At 37.0% G+C, this 26,106-nt stretch overlaps 1 protein-coding gene across 7 annotated transcripts in view; it reads left to right on the forward strand.

Moving 5' to 3' along the window:
• Positions 1-1,872: 1,872 nt before the first annotated feature.
• Positions 1,873-26,106, forward strand: part of LOC111507067 (spondin-1) — a 129,072-nt gene continuing 104,838 nt past the window's right edge. For 6 of the 7 annotated variants that reach the window (XR_012468029.1, XR_012468028.1, XM_074185305.1 and 3 more), the window contains exons 1-3: positions 1,882-2,036; positions 7,172-7,362; positions 22,758-22,972. Coding sequence is in view for 5 of the 7 variants with exons in the window: in XM_074185305.1 (XP_074041406.1) it covers positions 2,020-2,036; positions 7,172-7,362; positions 22,758-22,972 (423 nt within the window). In the remaining 2 variants the exon portion in view is untranslated. Of the gene's footprint in view, positions 2,037-7,171; positions 7,363-22,757; positions 22,973-26,106 lie in introns of all 7 variants that reach the window. The other variant, XM_074185303.1, reaches the window with a different exon arrangement.

Consider the following 26,106-nt stretch of genomic DNA (forward strand, 5'->3'; position numbering starts at 1 on the left):
AACATTGCACAGATATTTTTTTTAATAATTCAATACCTGTCATGGCACTGGAACGAAGAGTAGTTGATCTGACAGGTATTTGCCATAACAACCCACATGGGGACTACAAATCGGCAAAAACTATCATTCCTAAACGATTTCTCTAAAGACATCGAAGCCTGGTGCCAGTATATGGATATAGTGGTAATCACAATTTTGATGATAACAATATATCATACCATTGCTTAATAAAATACTTCCTAGAAAATTGGTATGAGTGTAAAAGAGTTAGGAATCTCTGTAACTATTGCTATTGCACTACAACTGATATATGAACGACACTTCTTACTGCATGTATCCGACTTTTGTCGTTCTAAATATTACGAGTATTTTCAAAGCTACTGCAATCACAAATTATCTGTATCGATTCAAGACTGTATACGACACTGGGAGAAATTATTTTTTTTATTTTACTTCTTCGACATCTGTCGAAGAAGTAAAGAAATGAGCTATCAAAAAAGGAATAACTGCGAATATATTCGAACTTTTTATGCATTTCTGAAGACGGAGGCAGATTTCGGTCTCCGAAACGTAAAAAGATAAGTATTATTTCTTAATAATTTTTTTTGGAAGGCAAAATTGTTAAATACAACAAGTTACTGATAAATAGAAGATTTTTCTTTGTGAAAAATACTTTGATTTTTACGCAGTAACTTATCGGGGTAAACTAAAAAGTTTGCTCTTCTACACTTGTATAAAGTTTTACATTATAATTTTTATATTTTCCAGATTGTGGAAGGTAACAATTACCCAAAAAAGGTCGATAAAAAAATAATTTGTATCTGCTACAAATACAAATTTCAATGAAATGAATTATTAGATTCTTATATTAGATTATTATACACCTCGAATAACCAAACCAATTCGGTTTCAATAGATATATATATGGACAACAATTGTACACTTTTAGAAAAGCTTTTGGCTTTTTATTTCTACATCTTGATACAAAAAATGTAAAAATCTTCCAAAGAAAGGAAGGAAGAAAGAAGCAATCAATTAAAAAAATATACTTCATGCAAAGATGTGCACAGACACAAACTGCACAGACACAAACTGGAAGAAAAGCCCTATTGAAACAGCTATTTCCATATAAACATTGAATTATAAGAAAAACAAGATTTTCGTAACAAATACTTTTATATGAACGCTAATTTATACGGAAAACACTTTTCTCCATTCCGTTTGTATTCCAAACATTCGTAATCGAATCGAATCGGATACCATCTAAAGGATTCCTACACTAGTTTTTTTGTTAAAATCATTTTATGAATTGAATTTCAATACAAATATTCATGATTTTGGAATTGAAGATACGGAAAACGTGGAAATTTGATTTTCATGTCATTGCAAATAGTGGACCTCTTTTACTGGGGCATGATTTTTTCAATTCGTTCGATCCCACAATTTATAATGTGAAAAATCTATAACAAGTTCCTATACAATTGTGTTATTTGAAAAATAAATATAATGATTTGTTTCCTCCAGACATAGATGAATTCAACAAAAGGACAATTGAGCTGATATTAGGTATGGAGGTAAGTCCAAAAACGTATATTCGAATTTCTAGAGGCAGAGGTCCACGGCACACTGACTCCTTCTCAGTGAAAGCATATGATTTGAAATTATTCATCTGCCATAAGCAATCGAGTGGAGAATAATATTATAATCTACCTACTTTTACTTTTGACATGTGCAAAATTTTTGAATATTTTCGAACTTTCCGAACTATAATAATGAATAAAACAACGATAAAAATAAAATAAAAACAACAATAATAATAAATAAAGAGATGGTAACGATACTTCATTCAAATGAAACAAAATTTCAGTTTCCCTCTATGATGTTCGATGTAGCAATAAACTTAATGAAATTCCTATTTTATATAGAAAAGCATGAATCTGCGCGTACGAAATTATTTTTGGCAACGACTACATTAGTAAATATAACTCAGAGTTGTTCAGTGAAATACGACAAAAAGTTATGGAGATCATATTCAGGTAATTACATGATAAGTATTGAAATTAATTGAATTTATTTTGACAAAAATAACAGTGCTGTCATAAATACTTACCCTGGATAATATTGTCAAAAATGTTTCATGAGTTCGTGACATGAATTTTAGAGTGGGGTTTTTTTTGGAAAGTTTTCTGATTGAACATAACATAAGTACATAGTCACATCTGTTGACTGATGATATCGTGAACTCATGAGATATTTAGAATATATTGTCAAAACAGTTATACGTGATAATAATTCAAAAGTATGATGAAATTTTGGAAAATATACTATAATCAAACTGAAAATAGAAAAGTATGTAATGTACTGAATAGAGATGAAAACATATGATATGATCACCCCAAATCGATTTAGTTTTTAATAATGATGAATTCAATTTACAGATATAAATTGATACTATCAGATCACTATCTGCATATTATATGGCACGATATTATCAGATATGATACATAAATATGAATTCAAAATTAAAAGCATTGAGTTTTGAGAAGTGGGCGTTCCATTACAAGACAATTAAACAGATTAAATGAAATAGAGATTATAATCTTCACATGACAAAATTATTTGATTCACTTTTTCAACTACTGAAAGAATGAACTCTGAATTTCTAAACGATTTCAAGTCCATCTTGTGATTCGAAAATGTTGTTTTTCTTGAAGGTGAATTACATAGAAAGCACATTTGTTGATCAACTCATGCACCATACATACGTAGTGAAACTCACACAGTTCATGGAAAACCCTACAGAACTGAATGAAAGGAGTACTAATCAGCAGAGTAACTAAACAGTTTCTCTCAATGTTTCTTGCACAATCTAAGAAATAAAGAGAAACTGAATCAATATAGAGAATCTGCTGAAAAGTTTCCCCGAAAAGTTATTGCGTTACATAAACCACTGAAGTTATTTGTCGTATTCACACATTTTGCCTACAAATAAAATAAATAATTGAGAAACCTCTGCCAAAGACAATATGCGTGTTTTCATCAGGGGTACTCTTTACGAGTGAATTAGTGATTTTTTGTATTTTGGGAACGTAAAGGGATCAAAATGAAACGGGAATATTCTTAGAAGGCATTAGTTTTCTGGGAAAAATCCTTGTCTACTTCCTCATCATTGAACAAAGCATGTGAGAAAATATCAAAGAAAGGAACAAGTCAAATAACTACAATGACTAATCTTCATGAAGATATGTAGATCATACGCAAAAGTCACTTCCAGGAACAAACTGGGAAAAAATCCTTTTGAAACAAGAACATTCATATAAACATTAAATTACACAGTCACTTCCAGAGCGTTTCTTTCATATTAACATTGAATTATACAAAAAAAGCTTTGACACATTAAGTTTTTTCATAAAATAGGTACCACAGATGTACAAAATCACTCACATGGAACCCTCTCTTCTTGAATGGCCGACATCTGATGTTTCAGTCATCTGAAGATGAGTTTGATGTGGAAATATTCCAGAAAAAAGAAGAAAGCAATAAATTTCCATTAAACTTCTCACATAGATGTGTAGATCTTGCAAAAAAGTAAATTTCAGATACAAAATGGCTTTATTTTCCATTCCTGAGGTGTTACTAGCCATCCCCTCTTAATTATTATTATCAGTTGAATAGACTAGTGATTCAAATGATTCATATTTCTAGAAAGATTCGTTGGATACTAGGACCAAATTACCCATTGAAAATAACTGTTTCTATGCTAACGTTTTGAATTCAGTGGAATTCTGAAGATGGGAATATTCCAGAGAAAGGAAGAAAGCAATTCATTTCCAAACAAACTCCTCACAAAGATGTGTAGATCATGCAAAGAAGTAAATTTCACTTACAAAATGGCTTTATTTTCCAGGCCTGAGGTGTTGGTGACCATCCCCTCCTTATTATTATTATCAGTTGAATAGATTAGTGATTCCAATGAGTTATATTTTTAGAGGGGACGTTAGGTACCAGGACCAAATTATCTATGAAAAATAACTGTTTTTTTTGTCAAAGTTTCGATTTTAAATAATTTCTGAAGATGAATTTGAAAAACAGAAAGTGATTGATTTTCAAATAAACTCCTTACAAGAATGTGTATATATGCAGCATCATTTTGGATATTATTATATGACAAAGCCCTTATTCTTTTATAACATAACAAGTTACCGGGTAGTTGGTTTATATAACACAGTAACTTTTCGAAGTGAACTTCTCAGTTTAATTTCATTGCACTGTAGCACTCAGTCTTATGAGTGAAATAAAATGATGATGATTGGAAATAATGTACTGTGAAAATATTAAATTTAAACCTCATTTGTTGAATAATTCATGCACCAAACATACGTATTGAAAATAACACAGATACCATGGCATACACTGCCCTGAGTTTGACTACCCCACAATAAGATAAAAAAGACAGACTTCTGCATTTGTCCGCCCAAGATGTCTACCTTCATGCCGTAAACCGACATAATCTTAAGATTCGAAAGTAGTGAAGGCATCATTTCACCAATGACTCCAATGATTAGAACAACCATCTGGTCTGGATAAACTCCTGCGGAATTCGAAAATATAATTGAAACATCATCCGTGTTTTCTTATCTTTGCTCATCTTTTCGTATCTTTTTATTATATTTGCCTAAACTACACGACGAATATTGTCTTGCGAATATCATCATTTGTTTCTTTCACGTCTTTGTGTAGTGTTATTTTCAAAAAAAAATTATGATACCAGTTTCTTCTCAGTTTTTTTATGTATATAGGGATATGGATTCAGTATCCCCCGGAGCGTAGAGCAACACCGGTGCCTCGTCATATGCTGGACATGCTGAGAGTAAGTGCATTAGGGTCTCAGATGCTCCTCCGCAGGAAACTCTATACACATTACGCGACTGCGGTAGACTAAGATGTTGCCATCCTGGCAAGCCATGATGAACCCACCAGTTTCTGACTTCAACCCACACGACCTCATAAAAGCGGAGGTCGGGCACTTTGATAAGTCAAGGTCATCAATTTAGTTGAACAAGACCCCATGCATTGGCTTATCCTTTTGTTGCCTCCGGAGTGAAGTGATCTCTGTGACCTTCATACGGGCCTTTCACACAACGGATTCCAACTCGGTGACAGAGTTTGATCATTTCGTTCAGTGTCGAAATCTAAACTTAGTTCACCAGAGAAAGGGATTCAAACTGGAATATTCAGGAGGGTGTGCCAGCATTATTAACCAACGACCACTCACCACACCGTGTGATAATTGATTATTGGAATCTTTGGTGTAATGATGCCCTCTCTACTTTAGGATCTCAAAATCATGCCGACTTATGCACTGTGTCAGAAATGTGAACCAAATACATGCAACAATGATCATTATCGTCATTACTTACTGAAAGATGAGCTGGTCGGGCTCTGTCCCAAAGCTCCAATACATTCGAAAGGGTGCGTCAGTAATATCAACTAAAGACAAGTTGTTATATCGTAAGTAGATGGTCTCTCCGTTATCAGGTTACCAGAAAGATTTCGAGTCAGCAGCGTCATCAGAACCTTATACGGTTCCTCATCGTTTCCTGCTGACACCGATGCAAATACACTTTAAGTAGTTCCTGCGAGGTCGAATAAGCGTTCATTTTTGTCACTGATTTAGTTACTGTATGTACCATATGTATATCAACTATTTTATCTGAAATATAATAGTACAAGAAAAATATATCTGTTTTCGTCAATTGGAAATCGAAAAAAATGAATGCCGACATCATCTGCAAATTACAGCAACCCACAACTCGACACTTGTTCATTTCGAAACTAGACAGGAAATTTGTCACAAATACAAAACCACCACTTACAACGACTCACTCTGTAATAATAATCCATGGCTCGCTTGGTAAATGGATCAGATTCAGTCGGTTGCGGCGTAGATCGACTGAGCATAAATATCAAGGTGGGGAATCTTGACCCAAATATGGCGGAGAGTGAACTTACTTGTGTTTACTTCTATACGGTGTTACTGAGAAGAAGAAGACATTAATCGTATCGTTCCCTCCTTAGATACGAAAGTTACCAGAAGAGAGGACAACAAATTAATCACTAGCTGGTGTACCAAACCTAGTGCTTCAGGAAGGTTGTTATATTATGAATCTTACCACCAACAAAGATAAAAAATAACCCTAGTGCTAGGTATGAAAAACAGGGTAGTAAAAACAAGTCACATTTCATTACGCAATGACAATTTCAAAAAACTCTTACAACTTTTCATTAACAATGGTTACCAAAAAAAAAAACTCTTACATAAAATAATCTTCAATAAGTCATCCATAGACATTGATCCCCTCAGGAACAATAAGGATAATTCTAATAATCAGTCAATTCAACAAAATTTTTACCTTACATTACCGCACATTCAATCCATGAATTATAAATGTGAAAACATTTTTTGGAAAATTCCAAACAATAAAATTGCATACAAAATCAACTCACATTGAACAATATTTTTTCAAAATTAAAAGACAAAGATCGAATTTCAGATAATTCAAATGTAGTCTACTGCATACCTTGCACACAATGTGATAAAAAGTATATTGGCCAAACCAAAAGGAAATTGAAAGACAAAATTTGTTCTCATAAAAGCGATATTAGAAATTTCAAAAAAACCTGTGCTCTAAGCTCAACATACGATTGAACTAGCCCACAGACCTGATTACGATAATATCATCTTAGAACATGAATCCAATTCAAAAAAGAGAACTTTTCTCGAAATGACAAAAATTTTTTGAGAACCAAATTCAATTAATTATAGAAGTGACATAAATCATCTTAGCGTAATTTATTCATATCTACCAAGTCACTCCCTACAAGGAATTCTAACAACTGATATAATCCTTCCAAAGATAATATAATTTTGGCAACCCTAAATGGGAGACTTTGATTTAATAAATACTGAGTATATTTCAAATAATCTAATCAATCATTACATAATGTGAAGTTTTTATTTTCATCATGTTGTGTTTGTCGTTTGGGAAATGTTATGTTTACAAATCGCGTTACTCGAATATGTTGATATTAGTTATCTCATTTGCATGAGACATGTTTCTTCTTTTATTTTACCCTATAATTATGAAATGAAAAATAAAGTTTTTTCCAGATTTGTGACGCTTCGTGATAATATCATCATCGCGGGAATACTGATCTCATTAATATTCGGAATCAACTCTCTGCCGTGTGATAAAATCCCTGAAGGTGTACGAAAACAAAAAAATATAAATGATATTGACAGATATATAATTGTTATACATGGGAATCCTAAGACCTATACACCAAATCAAAAATATAATGGTGAGTGATTTTATGAAAAATTTTATATTTATTCAATGATTGATTATATGTTTGTACGTTATCAATGGAATAGGATCGAATGTGAATAAAAATAAATACAAACGACTGGTTTTCATCTGATGAACCGTATGACATGGATAATTATTTAACATTCATTCATATATGTTATATCGTGAGTAGGACGATCTCACCGGTATCAGATTACCAAGATAACAACTTCCAATACTTTGAGTCAGCAAAGTCAGCAGAACGTGATACTTTTGTTATTCCCATCGTCTCCTGCTGACACCGCTGTCTACACATTATAAATGGACCCTGCGAGGTCAAATAATTGTCAGAACCAATTTAAAATTCGTGTAATATCAACTTAGATTCTGTTCTATTTTTCATTGTAGTTTTTGTAACGATATTTTTGTTGGTATTCAGAAAAGTCTGTAATTGAAAATAAAGTGTTTTTTAAAAAGTCATATTCAATAGAGTGAATATAACAATTGGCGCAGTCGTTGTAGGATCTGACAACGTTGCTAGAACAAGGAAACCCTAACTAGTAGCGGCGGATTCTAATCCCTCAACAGAGAAAGAACCAACAACCCCTGAGGAGTCATCACTCGAGGAAGCAGCGGAAGGAACACCAAAAATTTGTCAAGATAAATCAAAATGCCTCAAAACCAACCAGAACCAGAAGCAATCGAACCATACAAGTTATCGGAAATATTTTCAATAGTGCCTGAATTCGAAGGTGATCAAATATTTTTGAACACTTTCTTAAATGCTTGTGATTGTGCATATCGCATGTCAACAGCAGACCAACGCGATCTATCAGTGATTAACATCAAAAACAAACTCAGAGGTAGGGCAGCACAATTGATAAGTTCAAGGAATCCTGGAAATTATCCCGAAATCAAACATTTATTAAATTTATATTTTGGAGACTCTAGAGATCTAACATCATTGATTCACGATCTCCAGCGTATCAAACAACTTCCAAATGAAACACCTTTAATATTTTTCAATCGCCTTCGAATCCACAATGCCAAAATGCACGCATGTGTACAAAAATCACTCCTTTCTGTGGAACAGAAACACGCGCAATCCGCACTAATCGAAACAATGGCATTAAACACGCTTTTAACCTGACTTGAACCGTGAATAGGTCAAGTAATTCGTGCCTCAAATTCGGCAGATCTACTTGAAGCCCATGTTAGAATTAGGAGATAAATGCATCTATCCTATTTCGAACACCAAAAAAATGAAAGGCCAAACCAAACACGTCCTCAACAAACAATCAGACGAAACCCCCAACCAACATCTCAAAGAACCTGTCACACTTGTGGTCAGATAGGTCACATTTCCACAGAATGTCGAATGAGACAACAAAGACCCCAAAATAATTATCAATATTCCAACCAAAGGTTTGCGAGACCGAACCCTCAACCCAATCAAAATTTTCCGAGTCAAACAAACCCTCAACCAATTCAGAATTTTTCAAGACCAAACTTTCAAACAAATCCTCAGCCAAACAGGTCCCAGACTAATCAAAATCAAACTCGACCTCAATCTCAAAACTAATTCAGACCACCCGTAATTCAAAGAAATCCGAATTAGCCTGTCAATTTTAACCAATCCCAAAAAGCTCATTTCATGACATACAAATCTCAAGACTATCATACAGGTGATAATCAAGACTATCATACAGCTGATAGCTATAACTATCAATACAACGATTATTACCCCACCGATAATGACTACGATTACTATACCCCTAGTGACCAAGATTACCAATACAACCAAATTCAAACACCTGAAGATCCTTCAATATACCAGGATTTTCTTTCACTCCCGAATACGAACCACCCACCTATTCAACCCCAAACAACCAACAACCAATCGATCGACCTATATCAGAAGTCCAATCCCAAATTCAGTCCCTGAATATACAAGACTTCATCCCGAACGTGAACTTCCCGGAAAAAATTTTCATGTAAGCCCTATGCTTTCTATGAATTCGAAGAATCTGTACTACATCAAAGACTCTTCCAATACCTTTAAAATCCTCATCGATACAGGTGCAGGAATATCCTTTGTCAAACCCAAAACATGTGAAAAACGTCACTATACAAGGTATCACTGACCAGAAAATTGTCGTGAATGAATCCACTTTAATAAATTTCACACAAAACGATCCACACAAAGTATTTATCTACGACTTAGACAGCTTGGTAAATGCGAATATTTCACCACGCCTGATCTCGCCTCCGGATTTCATCAAATTGAAATCGAACCCAAAGATATTCCCAAAACGGCTCTCTCCGTAGACAATGGTCACTACGAATTTGTTCGTATGCCATTTGGCTTAAAGAATGCTCCAAGCACGTTCCAGAGAGTTATGGATAATGTTCTTCTAGGTATATAGAACGAAAGATGTTTCGTATACATGGATGACATCATCGTATATTCTCCTACCATCCATGAGCACATAGCAAGTTTGACCGAAGTATTTAAAAGACTTCGAAAAGCGAAACTGAAAATCCAACCGGATAAGTGCGAATTCTTGAGAAAAGAAGTCGCCTATCTTGGACATGTCATTACCCAAAACGGAGTCAAACCCAATCCAACAAAAATTGAATGTATCCAAAATTTCCCCGAACCAAAAACCCAAAAAGAAATAAAATCATTTCTAGGTTTAGCTGGATACTATCGACGATTCTTTTGTAATTTGGCCAAAATTTCGAAACCATTGACCAAATTACTTCAAAAAGATACCCCCTTCAACTTCGAGGCAGAATGCGGAGAAGCATTCGAACAACTAAAAAATTCACTCATAACGAGCCCCCTTCTCATTTACCCTAATTTTGAGGAACCATTTTTGCTCACCACTTACGCCAGTGCGTTTGCAATTGGTGCTATTATATCGCAAGGTCCCATTGGCAAAGATCTCCCAATAGCATATGGGTCTAGAACACTTTGTAGCGCAGAATCGAAGTACTCTACAATAGAAAGAGAACTTTTTGCCATCGTTTGGGCAGTAAAGCATTGTCGCCCATATCTTTTCGGACGAAAATTCCGACTAATTACAGATCATAGACCCCTCACCTGGCTTTTTTCAATAAAAGACCCTGGTGGCAGGCTGGCACGCTAGCGACTCAAACTCGAAGAGTATGATTACCATATAGAATACAAACCCGGCAAAATAAACAAAAATGCAGATGCACTATCCCGAATCAAAGTCAACTACTTCAAAGAATGCGCGAATTTCCAACACAAAATTTCCATACACGCATCTAACGAGAACGAAACCGAAGTAAAAGCGGACCCCGAAATAAGTGATAACCCCAACGAAAACAACCCTGAAGAAAGAAATAACCCTGAAGGAAACTCCTGAAAACGAAATACTCGTAGAAACCATTCAAGAAGAATTTAATACATTTGTTAATTTATATAAATCAAAATCTCTAATCGATTATTCCAAAATAGAGTTCGATAATTCTCAACTTCTTGACAAACATCATAAAAATATTGTTAGTTTCTTTTGGCAAAACAAACTAGAACCGTTACATTATGAAATCATCGAAGACCTCTTCGGAGAACATCCAGAGTTTTACAATGATAGAATCGACATAATTTCTAGTAAATCAGTAAAAGATCGTAAATAATACATCATACCCCTTCCTTTTGATCCTGAATCTGTCATAGAATACATGTTCTATATTATTTATAAATCCCAAAATGAGTTCGATCTTAGAAAAACTTTTTCAATCGAAAACAACCTTGAACTACCCATATTAGAAATATTTTCATCTGTCAAAACTTAACGACAACTCCTGACTCCGATCAAATTCCCTTAATCATTGATCAATGTCATTCAGGAAAAACAAATTTACACCGTGGCATTAATGAAACCATCAGAAAAGTAAAACAGAAATACAACTGGCAAGGTCTCATTGAAGACGTCGAAAATTCCGTGAAAAATGTGAAATTTGTCAAAAAGTCAAAATTTGCCGAAAAAACCTTAGTACACCTCTCGTTATAACTGAACACCAAAAACCCCTTTTGAACGTATCAATGTAGACATTTTCGAAATTCCCACAAAATACTACGCTTTGACAATAAGAGACGAATTGACTAAATTCACACAAGCATACGCCATAGAAGACAAATCCTCGAAATCAGTCGTGAATATCCTTCTTCTTTACTTTCAACACTACGGTACACCACTTAGGATACATTGCGACTACGGTCGAGAATTTACAAGTCAACTTATGAAAGACTTATGCTTTTTGTACGACATTAAACTAACATATTCAAGTGTAAATCACCCACAATTAAACGGATCAATCGAAAGATTCCACGCCACTTTTGCTGAAATGATTCGCGCCCATAAAGCCGAAAATCCCGATGAACACCCCATGAACGTCTTACCATATGTAGTTATTTGTTATAATAATACGAGAAACAAAACAACAGGTTTCACACCGTACGAATTAATATTCGGACATACAGCTAGTCGTTCCCCAGAAACGCTCTATAACCAAAAAGACCTAATTTCAAAATATGTTAGAGATCTTAATAACCGCATGACGTATTTCTATAAATTGGCCAGAGCAAAAACCGTAAGACAAATAGAAAAGTCCAAAATCAGATTTGATAGGACAGTTTCCGAAAACGTTCCTAAATATAAAGTAGGAGACAAGGTTTATGTGAAAGAGTCACAAATTTCAAATGAACTCGAAAATAAATTTAATGGACCATTCGAAATATTAGAAATTTATCCCAACTCCGGGATGTTGGTAAATTGGAAAACACGAAATAAAACTAAAGTAAATTTCGACCGCTTGAAACCTTTTCATGAATAATAATAATCTTTTTCAGGACACTCCTGCTGTCATCAACAGCCAGTGCCCAATACAACTTAGAGTCAATCAATAACTCAATTGGCGTTTTCTTCCATCAAGAAGGAACCCTCAAAATAACGAACGAAAAATGGACCCTTTTGGTCTACAAAGATTTATCATCCATCAAAGACGCTCTATACAATAATGATAAAATCCTAGAAAACCTCATTTATTTTCTCGACAGAGACGAGCCTAGAATACTAGCTTTCAAAGCTCAAATAAAAACACATACCAGTCTTTTAACCCAAATATCAGACTCACTACAAATAAAGTTTAGAGATATCTTTACAGACACAGAAAAATTCGAAAAAAGAACAAAACGTGGTTTAATAAATGGTGTAGGAACTTTTTGGAAAGCAATAACCGGAAACCTTGACGCATCCGATGGAGAATATTTCACGGATTGTATCAATAAAATAAGCCAAGACGAACATCAAATTGAAAATCTATTATAAAATCAAATATCTGTAACCACCTCGGTGATCAAAAACTTCAATTCAACAATTCAAAAACTACAAGTTGATGAAGAGACTTTCAATCAAGATTTAAAAGAAATCGAAAAATCATTAATGGAAATATCAAACGATATGGCATTTTACGAAGCTCAAATAAAAACTCTAGAGATATGCGAATCACTCATGGAAAGCTACCGATTCCTTGAAACTTTCATTGGCGATATTATCAATTCAATCACTTTCGCTCGATCAAAAATAATTCATGGTTCAATCATAACATCAAGAGATTTACTTTATTCACTTCAAGAAATATCACAAACACTGAACAAAAATAATTTACCATTATACGTCAGTATTGGAAATATCCCCCAATACCTAGACCTTATTGAATTGCAAGCATATCAAACAGACAATAAAGTAGTATTTGTTTTAAATATTCTCCTAGTAGAGCCTGAAACGTACACACTTTTTCGTTTATATCCAATACCAATCTTGGATGCTCGAACAGGACTTCACCATATATTATTGACATTTCAAAAATTTATTGCGCGAGACGACGATTCAATGGTGTACACTTCTTTTCAAAATTTAGATAATTGTAAAGTGATCAAAACCGACTTGAAAATTTGTGCAGAAGTGCTTCCATACCCAATAGACAGCAACGCTATTTGTGAAGCCCAGCTCCTCAAAGAAACTCTGCAATTGCCTGAAAATTGTAAATCAACAGTGATCTACGCAAAGGACTACAACGTTCAAGTGATTTCTCAAAATCTGTGGCTGATATCAATATCCGATCCTCTACCAGTCACCATAAATTGTATCGGCAGAGAAGTAATCACAAAAATCATCGAAACCAATACTCTCCTGAAACTTCAGCCTGAATGCAACGCCTTCATTGGGAACACGTGAGTTCATTACAAATATTTCGTTGAAAGATAACAGAACGTAACTTACAACAAACATGCAGTCCAGATCCCATACCGATGTTGTGACCACCTCCCGGAAAAATCGAAACTCCCGGAGCTGAAACCCCTAAAATTAAATAAAATAAATGTCGACGATCTCAACATCGCTGAACACAAGTTGAACCAATACTCAGATGAATTGGACAAACTCATCAATGAACCGTTCGTGAAAAAACGTATTTCTTGGTTCACGTATTTTACAATTGCTCTCATCATCGCACTAGTGATTTTGTATATTTTCTGCAAGTGCCGTCGCAAGAAATAAATTGCGATCGGAATCACCTCTTCAAGCAACGACAACCCACCGAGACCACCAAGAACGAGAATAGTACCCAGAACCTTGGCAAGATTCGTTCCTAGAAGAAGACCCAGCGTCCGTTTAGAAGACCCTGTTGAAGAAGATGTCGAGCTAACCAAGAGTTTGAATGAAAAAACTTTTTCTTAATAAAATTTGCTGCAAAGTACCAACTTTCCTTTGATAAGGGGAGGTGTTATATCGTGAGTAGGACGATCTACCGGTATCAGATTACCAAGATAACAACTTCCAAGACTTTGAGTCAGCAGAGTCAGCAGAACGTGATACTTTTGTTATTCACATCGTCTCCTGCTGACACCGCTGTCTACACATTATAAATGGACCCTGCGAGGTCAAATAATTGTCAGAACTAATTTAGAATTCGTGTAGTATCAACTTAGATTCTGTTCCATTTTTCATTGTAGTTTTTGTAACGATATAATTGTTGTTATTCAGAAAAGTCTGTAATTGAAAATAAAGTGTTTTTTAAAAAGTCCTATCCAAAAGAGTGAATATAACATAATATATATTTGTGGTTGAAATGAGTGTCATTTCCACAAACTATGTACTGTAAAAACCACAAATAAAAAAACGATAAACTTGACAATACACTTTTTCATGACGTTACTCCAGAATACCCAAGTATCCATGGGCCCAGTTTATTCATATGACGCTACTTCTCATTGCATTTTGAAAATGATATAAGAAAATTCTAGTAAGATCAAAAAAGTATTTCTATACTTTTTATATGAGCATATATTTTTTGTTGAAATTGACTGTGATTATAGCATTCTCTGGTGAAAGTGGAATAATTTTTAAATGAAATAAATTTAAGACAAACGAAAGAAGATTGTGGGACGTCATGGGACGCATAGCAGATGTGAAACATCAATGATTTTTGTGACCCCTGTGATGATTGTTGGGTGCAAACTGGAATATTTATAAAAAAATATGATATAAAAACATAAATGAAAAATTTTTAATGTGGCTTGAATATTCTAGTAAACTCGAGAATCTCAGCTAGTTAATGCGATATATTACTGAAGATCTTAAATTATAACTATTGATAATGAATGTTTCAATACAAATTCCACTATCAATATGAAATTGATCAATCAATCAATTTTTTGATGTTCCTGAATAAGAAAATATTTGTACGCCACTCGCTATCAGCTGAATTTGAAATACAATTTTGTCAGTTTCATTATTTCGGACTTCCATTGTCTCATATAATTCTACTATAATTCAAAATCTATGAAAGAATAAACAAAATCAAAGTGAACGGTCAACTACCGCCAATCGGTCAAATCCCGCTAAATCGGTGAAGCGAAAAGAAGAAAGAGGAGATAGGAGAAAGCGCTCGAATGACCTATAAATAGTCATCTCTAGGAGGAATAGTCCAGTCTTACGCGAAGACAGTTGTGGATACTAACAATCGAAATGTCGTGAGGTAACTAGGTTGACGTGAATTTGACAATTATGGTATTTTTGTATGACATTTTATGAAGAGTCCATTGAGCCCAGTAATGGCAAATATTAAATGATGAAAATAATTACTCACAAGCCAATATAACAATGAATCGTGAAAGAAATAACCTGAATCAGTTCATGGAGCATCCGAATGCGCAACGTCATTTGTTTACTTTTCACGGTAAACTGAAAATATATTCACGTAGACCGATATATAATGTCCTTTTGAGTTATCGTCCCAGGCGAAAACAATGGATTCATTGAAATTATTGGAGAAAGCTCCTGCAATATATTGAAATTTCAAGTATTGAAAGAGGAAATGAGTCAAATGGTAAAAGACTTTCAAACGAATGAATAAACGATATCTGAAATCGATAAGACCGAAGCTTCCATACATAAGAACTTGAAACAGCAAGTAATGATTGGAAAATATTGCCTATTCTTCATTTTTATAGTGTTGTAGATCATGCCCGAAAGAAGGTAACACCGACCGCCACTGGTAACCACAAACCAAACATGACGTAGCTAAGAGTGTTGGGATACACAATGTTTCTTGCCGCTCGAGAAGCAGCAAGAACTTTGGCGAAAATTCTACGATGTTCGATTACGATATTTAAACGCTGGTGGCGGGCATATCGAGACAGTCAAGTGGACGTTACAGTGCGGTAATCTAGTAAGGCGATAGACATTCAAATAATAATTGAAGTTTTTAGTTGAAGTGTTTGTTGTGAGTTAAGTTTGATTATCAGTGTAATCAATTATTGATCAACCCACGGGGAAAAACGTAACATTCGATGTCGGAAGTGAAATAATTGACTGAAAAAACAAGGAGTGTCGATTACGAAAATATGGAAAATCTTGAGAAGATGTTTGAGGCTTTGCAAGCGACCCTGGCGAAGAATGAAAAACACAGAAGAGAGGGAGAACAATTACGCCGAAATGAAGATGGAATACTACTAGGTATTCAATAAAAACAGGAAAAGCAGGATAAATACAATCAGATTTACCTTCATTTGTTGGAAGATTTAAAATCTTCCCAAGTGAATAAAGTAGAGGTACAGGAATATATTCAGGAAGAATTTGGAAAAGTATTTCAGAAAATAAAGGAGTGATTGGAAAAAGTAGTCGATGAGAAGCTTGAAATGGTTGAAAGGAAATTTGAAAAGGAGTTCGAAAGAGTCGGAAGGAAACTTGAAGGATTCGACAAAAAGTTTGAAGAGATTTTCCGGGAACTTCGGAAAGAATTACCGGAACCAAAAATGATTACTGAGGAAAAATTCAAATCGCAAACGACATATTTCCCTTCTAGCAGTGGTTTTATTAAAACTTCAACTTTTGATGGCGAATCGTCATGGTCAATTTATCGCAGACAATTTGAGGCCGCTGCGGAAAATAATTGGTGGAGAAATGAGAACAACGCAACAGCTCTCATGGTAGTGAGCACCTTCAACACGTCTACCAAGCTCAACTGAAGGTGATAACTCAAGGTTCATCAGAAAGTTTACAAGAATTTGGAGCTGAAGTCAAAAGGTTAGTATGACTCGCCTATCTAGGTTCAGACGAGGTTCATGACATGGAGCTGCAGCAGTCATTGAGAATGACATGCCATGAAAAATTGAATGAAGTCATCATTTATGCGCTAGAATATAAAGCTGCTAAAAATGCTTCGCGACAACAACGAGAAGTTCTAGTGAGGGCCATCAATGGAAAGGAAGACGAAGGAGCAGATCGACTAATGGTAGGTCTTGAAGAACTCTCAAAGACATATTCGATGAATGGATCTGCATCAAAGGCAAGATAACGGCCTAAATGTTATGACTGCGGCAGAGAAGGACATTTGAGGTGGGACTGTCGATCTCGTTCTAACGAAAGAAGAGACTGGCGTTCGGGATCACCCGAACTACAGCGTCGGGGTTCGGAAAACTAAATCCAACTAGTGTTATGGGGGGTACATTGGCTGCTACATCCCAAGCTCCCAGGTATTCGATTTCCATAATTGGAAAAACAGTAACAGCTTGATTGTCGACGGATTCCTGAATAATCATCAGTGCCTTTTTACCATCGATACTGGAGCAACGAGGTCGGTAATGAGAGCCAACATTTCCAACAGAAGCAGTTTGGAGAAGTAGTACCTGTTCTAGAAACAGCTACTGGAAATAGATTGACAGTCTGGCGGCTTGAGTACAGCATTGATAGAGGCTATCCAACAGCTCTGAATCAGGAATTATCGTGGTCAGCTCCCTCGTGACTGGTAACAATGATACCATTTCAATAAGAATAATCAACCCTAATAATAACGTTAGTGAAAATCGAGAAATCGAGGAACTTTGTAGCGTGCTCAACAACCCACGAAGAAACTCATAGATTCATTAAAGAAGACATGGAGCCATCTGTCTGAGGAAGAACTATGTAAGGCCACCCGATTTATCAAGGAAGAGAGAATAAGTCAAGCACCGAGACGTCTTTCCTTCGCAAAGCAAGACGAAGCTGCATCCATTGTTGAGGACATGTTGGAGGAAGGAGAAATCGAGGAATCAAATAGCCCCTGGTCGTCACCTGTTGTGTTAGTGACTAAGAAACATGGATCGACGAGATTTTGCGTAAACTACAGGAGGCTTAATGATGTCATCAGAAAGGACAGGTACCCTCTCCCTAGAATAGATGACACCCTGAACATCTTGGCCGAATGCAGATGGTTCTCAACATTAGATCTGAAAAGCGGATATTGGCAGGCAGGTTTGCCCCGAGGATAAAGAGAAGACTGCCTTTTCCACTGGCAATGGATTATACCAGTTTAAGTTTATGCCTTTCGGATTATGCAACGCTCCCGCAACATTTAAACGCTTGATGGAGTTTATATTGAGAGGACTTTCCTGGAAAACATGCTTGGTCTATCTTGATGACATCATAGTCATCGGAAAAAGTGTTGACGAACATATCTGTCAAACTTAAAGAGTGTTTTTACGAGGTTACAGAATGCTCATCTGCAGATGAATTCCAAGAAGTGTTGCCTCTTCCAAGAAAATGTGAATTTCTTGGGACACGTTGTACCTGCAAAAGAAGTTTGAACAGATCCGGAAAAAATCAAGGCAGTGCAAGAATGACCAACACCGAAGAGCAAGCACGACGTGAGAAGCTTCCTTGGACTCTGTAGCTATTACCGGCGTTTTGTGAAGGAAAAATCGTCAGACCGCTGAAAAGGGAACACCTCTCGTTTGGTCTCCAGAATACCAGCAAGCATTTGCTGCCCTGAAGAGACATTTGACCAGCGCACTGGCGTACCCAATGGGGGAGGGCTTGTTCATACTAAACACGGATGCACCCCAACATGGAATAGGAGCAGAACTTTCCCACGTACAAAGGGAAGAAGAAATCATCATCAGCTATTTCTGTAAGTCCCTGGAAACGTCCGAAACAAATTACTGCGTTACTGGAAAAGAACTCCTTGCAGTGGTCAAAGCGGTGGATCACTATCACTCCTTTTTATATGACCGTGAATTTTTGATCAGGTCAGACCACTCAGCACTTCGATGGCTCTTCAACTTCATAACACCAGAAGGACAAATAGCTAGGAGGATCAAAAACTTACAAACTTACGATTTTGAAATTCATCATCGGAAAGGAAAGAGTCACGGGAATGCATATAGCCTCTCAAGAAGACCATGCCTGACATCCGGATGAAAATTTCACCAACGTCAGCAGGACAAGGACACCCAGCTACCAGAAGAAGAACTTCACACCAGACGTGATAAGTAAGCGGACAGAGACTCCTTTATGGACAGCTCTGATAGCGAGATGAGCTCCCCTACCTCCCGCCGCTTCCGGTATCCTCTGACCCGGATGGTAGCAACCTGTAAGGGTCTCTTGTCCAGGGAAATGGACAGCCAATTTAAGAAATCGCCTGACTATGTTGTGGTACGGTCATTAACAGCCTCTGAGGATGCTTCTACCTTTCTGACAAGGCAAGACATCATCGAAGCGCAGAAAGAGAATCCTGTCTTGATAACTGTGAGAGAATGGGTTGCCAAAGGAGTGAGACCGAAATGACCAAAGATTTCCAAACACGGCCAGCAGGAAAAGGGTTACTGGCTCCAATGGAACTCCATGAGCATTCGAGATGACCTACTCACTCGGAAATGGGAAAGCCTGGATGGAAGAATCCACAAATTCCAGATGATCCTTCCTTAGACGTGTATCTCGAGTATCCTCGAATAGCTTCACGATGGTCACATTGGAGGGCATTTTGGAGAAAATAGAACTCTAGCGGGAATGCGCGAAAGGTAGTATTGAGTCAATTGCCGTTAAAACGTGGAAGCGGTGTGACCTATGCTCTTCGAAAAAGAGTCCGAAAATAAGGCAGTGAGGAAAGTTGAAGCAGTGGGTACCCTTCCGAGAGGATCGCAGTCGACATTTTGGGACCACTCCCTATGACCACATCTGGTAACAAGTAACTCATGGTTGTGATGGATTACTTTTCTAAATGGCCTCACTCAACCAAGAGGCTAAAACGGTAGCAGAAGCCCTGTTGCAGAACGTAATGCCAGGCACGGAGTACCCCAAGAACTTTACTCGGATCAGGGCCGCAACTTCGATTGGGATTCATGAAAGGAAATTATGACTGTGTTGGGAATGAAGAAGACAAGAACAACTGCACCTCACCCACAATCCGATGGAATGGTCGGAAGGCATAATCAATAACTACCTCTCGATGTTTGTCTCCGAAAACCAAAGTGATAGGGATGAATTAGTTCCTCTTATTGTGTTAGCATACAGGAGCTCCCAATATGACGCGACAGGTTATTTACCATCCATGTTGTTAACTGGTTGGGAACTGAAGCTTCTGATAGATGTATTGTACGGCAGTCCTTTTGATTAATATCAAGAGGTACCTCTTTCAGAGTATGTGAATGACCTGAAGGAGAGACTGGAAATTGTACAGGAATTCGCCAGGACCAAATTACAGCTTTCCAGCGGCAGAATTAAGATAAGATTTGACAAAAAGTCGCTGCCAGTGAGCTTCAAAGTGGGCGATGCAGTGTGGCTCTACCAACCCCAACGTCAGGAAGGTTTGTGTCCCAAGTTGCAGAGACCATGTCAAGGACTTTACTTGGTAACCAAAAAGTTAAATGATTTGGTGTACAGAATCCAATTGTTATCCAGAAGCAAGCCTAAAGTTGTCTGCATAGAGAGGCTGATTCCTTACATGGGTCGTGATGTTCCCTCTTGGAAATGTTACTCGGAACGAACAACCTCAGGAAAGGGGGTAGTGTTGTAAATTTTGCCCGAAAGAAAGTAACGCCGGTCGCCTCTGGTGACCACAAACCAAACGTGACGTAGCTAAGAGTGCTGGGATACACAATGTTTCTTGCCGCTCGAGAAGCAGCAAGAACTTTGGTGAAAATTCAACGATGTTCGATTACGATATTTCAGCGCTGGTGGCGGGCATATCGATACAGTCAAGTATACAGTCAAGTGGACGTTACAGTGCGGAAGCGAAGTGATCTAGTGAGGCGATAAACATTGAATAATAGTTGAAGTTTTTAGTTGAAGTGTTTGTTGTATCTGAAGGGAAATGAAGTTGAGTATATTCAGTGTAGTCAATTATTGATCAACCTACGGGGAAAAACATAACAATAGTATCAGACCAAATACACCATCAATTAGCTTTTATTATCGAAGCACCTCTGGAGAAGTTAGCAACACGAGCTAGGAAAACATGAGAAAAAATTCCATAGACGTACCTCAAACCTAACGGAATGGTAGAGGCTAACTAACCTAACAAAAAAAATATAACTTCATTGGATTCAAGAAAATCAAAAACATTTCCAAAGAAACCCTACAATTACTTCAGGTGTAAATTGTATTGCTGGAAAGTGATGCCAAATGAAGGACAATATATACATATTTTTTGTTTCAGTCCACTGTTTCCCATACTCGAGATTACCACAATTGAACTGAGTATTCTTTCAACAACACATTGCAAGAAAGGCTCTTGATTTCTGCTATCTAATCACGACTGCATTATCGGATTCTCTTGTGCAATCAAAAATAGAATTCACCATCGGTTACTTAAGCATATTGAGCTGACCTGCACAAGACGCACGTGTTACAATAGTCCCAAAAAAAAGAGCCCCAAAAAACAGAAAAAATGCAATGTTGTGCAATATAAAGCATTTGGCAACACACGAATGTACTGGCACGAAAAACTGTGTCTCAGTTACTGTGCCACGCGAGTCACATTTCACGCTAATCGCGCCACGTAATGTCCGGGCGCCAACTTCCACCGTACGCGATGTGCTGCGTCACTCTACACTCTTCCAATATGCACTCAGCTTCATTTGCAATTGTAGCGCTTGATTTGTGACGGAGTGTGACCTTTAGTCAAATTCCGTTGTAATAAAATGGATATGAATGGAAGAAAAGGCCCAATATTATGCGGAGCAAGATTTTAGAACAAATTCGCCTATATGGGTGAAGTTTAAAAAAATCTGTTCAAAATCTGTTTTTCCGTTAACCAGCTGTCGCACCCTTACGAACGACAACCCTCAGAAGTCGAAACTTGTGCGAGCTAAGGACTAACGAGGTCTTAACTTTCAACGTTGCTGGTATTATTTGAAGATCACATTTTTTGAATCACTGGAAGTTAGTGTATAGGTATTATTGCACAAGATAGGAATGAAAAGTAACTGTTACTGAAATGTATTCGTATATTTTGAATAATAAATTTCAGCTCAATCCACACTTCCTATATTTCAATAACAAATTTTTCGGATCACACCATACAATTCCTTTGAATGATTTGTCAGATTTTGTGATGATTCATAATCTGAAAATATAGATCATCCGACAAAAAGCAGATTACCGAATCAGTCTCGAAAAGAAGATTTCCTGTTAGCAAGAAATGATAACCAAACAATACAGTAACAGTTGTTATATGTCGCTTATTGACCTTCTCTATTCATACCCAATGTGACATGGATAAACAAGATCAATGTTTATGCTGATTTTGCTGAATCGACATCCTGCAAATACGCAGTTTCCAAACGACGTCAGGAAGGACCTTTATTCACTTTGTCTTATGGCGAAATGAATTAGTTAAAAGTTTGTCACTTTTGTATTCACATTATCTTATATTTTGCATTATTTAATTCAAGGAAACATAGTACTGTTTCCCTTTTTTCAGATTTTTTTTCAAACTTATATTTCCAAAGTGACATATAACACAGTGGTTTTTTGATGGAGTATTGAAAATGAATCAATAAAAATGATAAGTTGATGAATATTAGTGAAATTATTTTATTATATGTATTCATTTCAGTATCTCTGCAAGTGAATCCAACCGTTACAGTCCAAAAAGCATTCAAAAGATTTATTTTGAACCTAGAATCTGAGAAGGATAGTACAGCCACAAATCAATATCATCCAACTGGCCAATTTGAGTTTGAATATGGATCTGCTGTTTTGGCCAAATTCAGTGAAAGGTGCCCAAATACCGTCATCGAAAATAGCAAACTGCCAAAGTCGAAAATTCAGGTATTCATTAGTTTGGGATTTTTTCACTACTGGTTCATTGAATGAAAAAATTTGAAAAAAATGCATTGCCCACTCATACACTTGATGTTTATAAGTTCGATGTATATTCAAATTTCTGTGTCAGGTTTTTATATTCTCAAAAAAATCCTTTCGTTATCATTCTTTTTATTTCGTTGATCAAACTTGTGACTGTCGTGAGAATTTCATCGTGAATTATTGATTTTCATAAATTACATTCCATTTGAATGAACATGAGTGACGATTCCAAAAAAAATGAAGAGGTTTACGATTACGAGTTCGAAGCGAATAATGGGATTTACGATGCGGTATGTGATGAAGGTGAATCTTCTGCAAGTTCTAGTTTCGATATCTCATCAGAATTATAAAAAAATGCACCAAAAATATCATTATTTGCAATTCAGATACTCTAAAGCCGCTTTTCAATGTGAAGTTGGTGAAAGTAATGAAAAAAAATGTTTCCTGTTGTGAATTTTAGTATATTTTTGAAAGGACTCACATATACCTCTTTTCAGTGAATGATTCTGAACATACAATTACCAAATGAAAGTGTTAAAAAATTGTTTTCGAAAGTTTGACGAACTTCATGTGAAAGAGCATGCCTTCAAGTGTCCGAAATCATCATTGTCAAAACTCATTTAGCTTGACACTCTATGTACCTTTTTTCGGCAAACATCACATACAATATCTATTATACACTTCTTCAAGAAATCAAAGCACCACTTCAATGAATTAATTTTATTTGTAGTCAGAGAAAAAATAAAAAATATTAACCTACATAGTAGCAGTAATTGTAACACTGTGTCAAATCGAGGATTGACGTAACATAGACAAAAAGTGAATTACAAACAAACCATTGTTGGAAAAAAGTTGACGAAAATATACAAAAGTGTCAATAATGAGTGTTTCCACTTCTACTACATATAACAGCATCACATATTCGGCCTATACTTGAACTTATGTGCCTTATTTCATTTTGGTCAAGTTCTCTCCAAACCTGAATCAGTGTCTTCCCCAGTTCCTGCAGGTTGTTTGGTTGGATCGGGGGCTCTCCCAATTGGCTACAAAAGATATCCCAGATATTTTTTATTGGATTTTGAGTCCGGGTAACGGGCTGGCCATAGCATGGTATTGATTTCAACCTCTTCGATGTATTTTCTGACTATATGTGCCACAAGGGTTTGGCGCTGTCTTGCATTTGTAAGAAGTTTCCGCCGATATAAGGGACGAATGATACTATGTGTTGCTCTAAGATTTTCATTTTGTACCTTTCTGCTGTAACGGACCCATTTATGTATGGCCAAGAGGTCCGTACGAGCGGTCAAAGAATAACACTCGGGAATACTCATTCCCGTGTAAATAACACGGAACGTGTGTTATTCACACGATAAATAACACTCGTTCTCAGCCAACATTTTACCAATCAACATGTTCCCTGGCAAAACGTAGTCCCTCCCTTCGATGGTCTGCAGTTAATAGAATACCTCAGGGCAGCAATCCTAGGTGTTATGTTGTATTCCCTGAGTTGCTGACGAAAAGTGCGAAAATTCTTAAATATCGATCCTGAATGAGGGTAGTTACTCGATTTTGCCCTTGCTCTGGTCTGCAAACATGATCGCCTGTTTTACGGAATCTTTGCAAGATCCGTGTGATGGATGTGTGGTAGAAATTGAATCGACGACCAATTCGTCGGTTACTCCAGTCTTCTTCCAAACGTATTATTGCTTGGGCACATTCATCACGGGTTAAATTACGTTATTGACGCACCATAATAAACACAATTAAGAATCCTTCTCAAGTGTATAGTAACCAAATAAGTACACGTCTTGAACATGTTCAGATTTGCGAATTCAATAGGTACCTACATTCCGTGCTTCTTTTTATATTTGCATGAAAAAAAAAACTAAAGCACTGAACCACAGTCTGAACATATGGCATTCACAAATAGCATATAGAAATAGTGGTTTACCAAATAGTGGGAGTTTCAATTAACGCCAACAAAATATTTCTAAATTTCATTGTGGTGCGGTAATTTATTGGAGAAGTGTATGATTAATATTCCGGAGAGGTGCATATGACATGCTCGAGTTTCAAGTGAAAATCACCTTACACCTTGCCCTCATGCAAACCTACGACTTCGTGTATATCCGACGGAAAAACCACAACTAACCCACCTAATCCATCAGGCACCTGTGGTACGTCTTCGATTTGAAAGATTCGTCGCAAGTTATTTCCCACTATGAAAACCAGAAATTAATTTCATTTGGTCGATACGACCAACCAATAGACCGGTTATGAGATACTTGCTCCATCATTAGTACCGGGCATGGTCTCTTCAGAACGGAGTGAACTTGGGTATCACGAACAAACCTGCAAGTCGTCTTGATTTCAAACAGGTTGGAGCCTAGCTCCCTTACCCTTTGAACTGATGTTTGCCAGATCGGGGGCCACGACCAAACGAATATAATTCTGTCGCCGAGACGGTTCCCGTAGCGGTCCCAAAAGGGTACCCGGCTGGGCGTGAGTTTGCAAGAGACCTCTTGCTCCTAGGTCGCTCGTCGCAGGCAGACCAGAGCCGGCGGGTGCTAGGCCACCGGAGGATCTATTTCCGTATGTATCGTCGTCCTCGAAGATTAACTCCCAGTCCTGAACGCCTCGCGTCCCCTGCATCGTCGCAGATTTCCGGGGCAAGACCTTCTTTTGTTTACACCACAAAGTCTCGAATTTATTATTAGTATACCCTAAACTTTCTAGCTGTCTAACAGGCGCCGCGGGGGTACAGCTGGCCACCACGATGGCACTAGGCCGGACCAGAGGGTTCCCTACGATCCCTAACCACCTAGACGACACACTATCGCGATTTGACCTACCTAACTCCCTAAGCCCGAAGGAAAAGAGACCGCCTCCGGAGGCGCAGGGTCGCTTTAAAGCCCCCAGATATCAGTGCAATGGGACAGCCCACGTAGACTGTCCCTTAGATATACTGGGTAGGCGTACCTCTCGATGTATTCAAGCCTGGGTAGGCCAAATACGTCCAAGGAGGCCGGCTAGTGGGTCCCTCGGTGCGGCGTAGTGCCGAAGACGAAGAAATGCGAATTCTTTGTGTAAGCCCTGAG

This window comes from Leptinotarsa decemlineata, unplaced genomic scaffold (genome assembly GCF_025532065.1).
Source record: "Leptinotarsa decemlineata unplaced genomic scaffold, Ldec_3_MD MMD2_tig00026369_RagTag_RagTag, whole genome shotgun sequence".
NCBI lineage: Eukaryota > Metazoa > Arthropoda > Insecta > Coleoptera > Chrysomelidae > Leptinotarsa > Leptinotarsa decemlineata.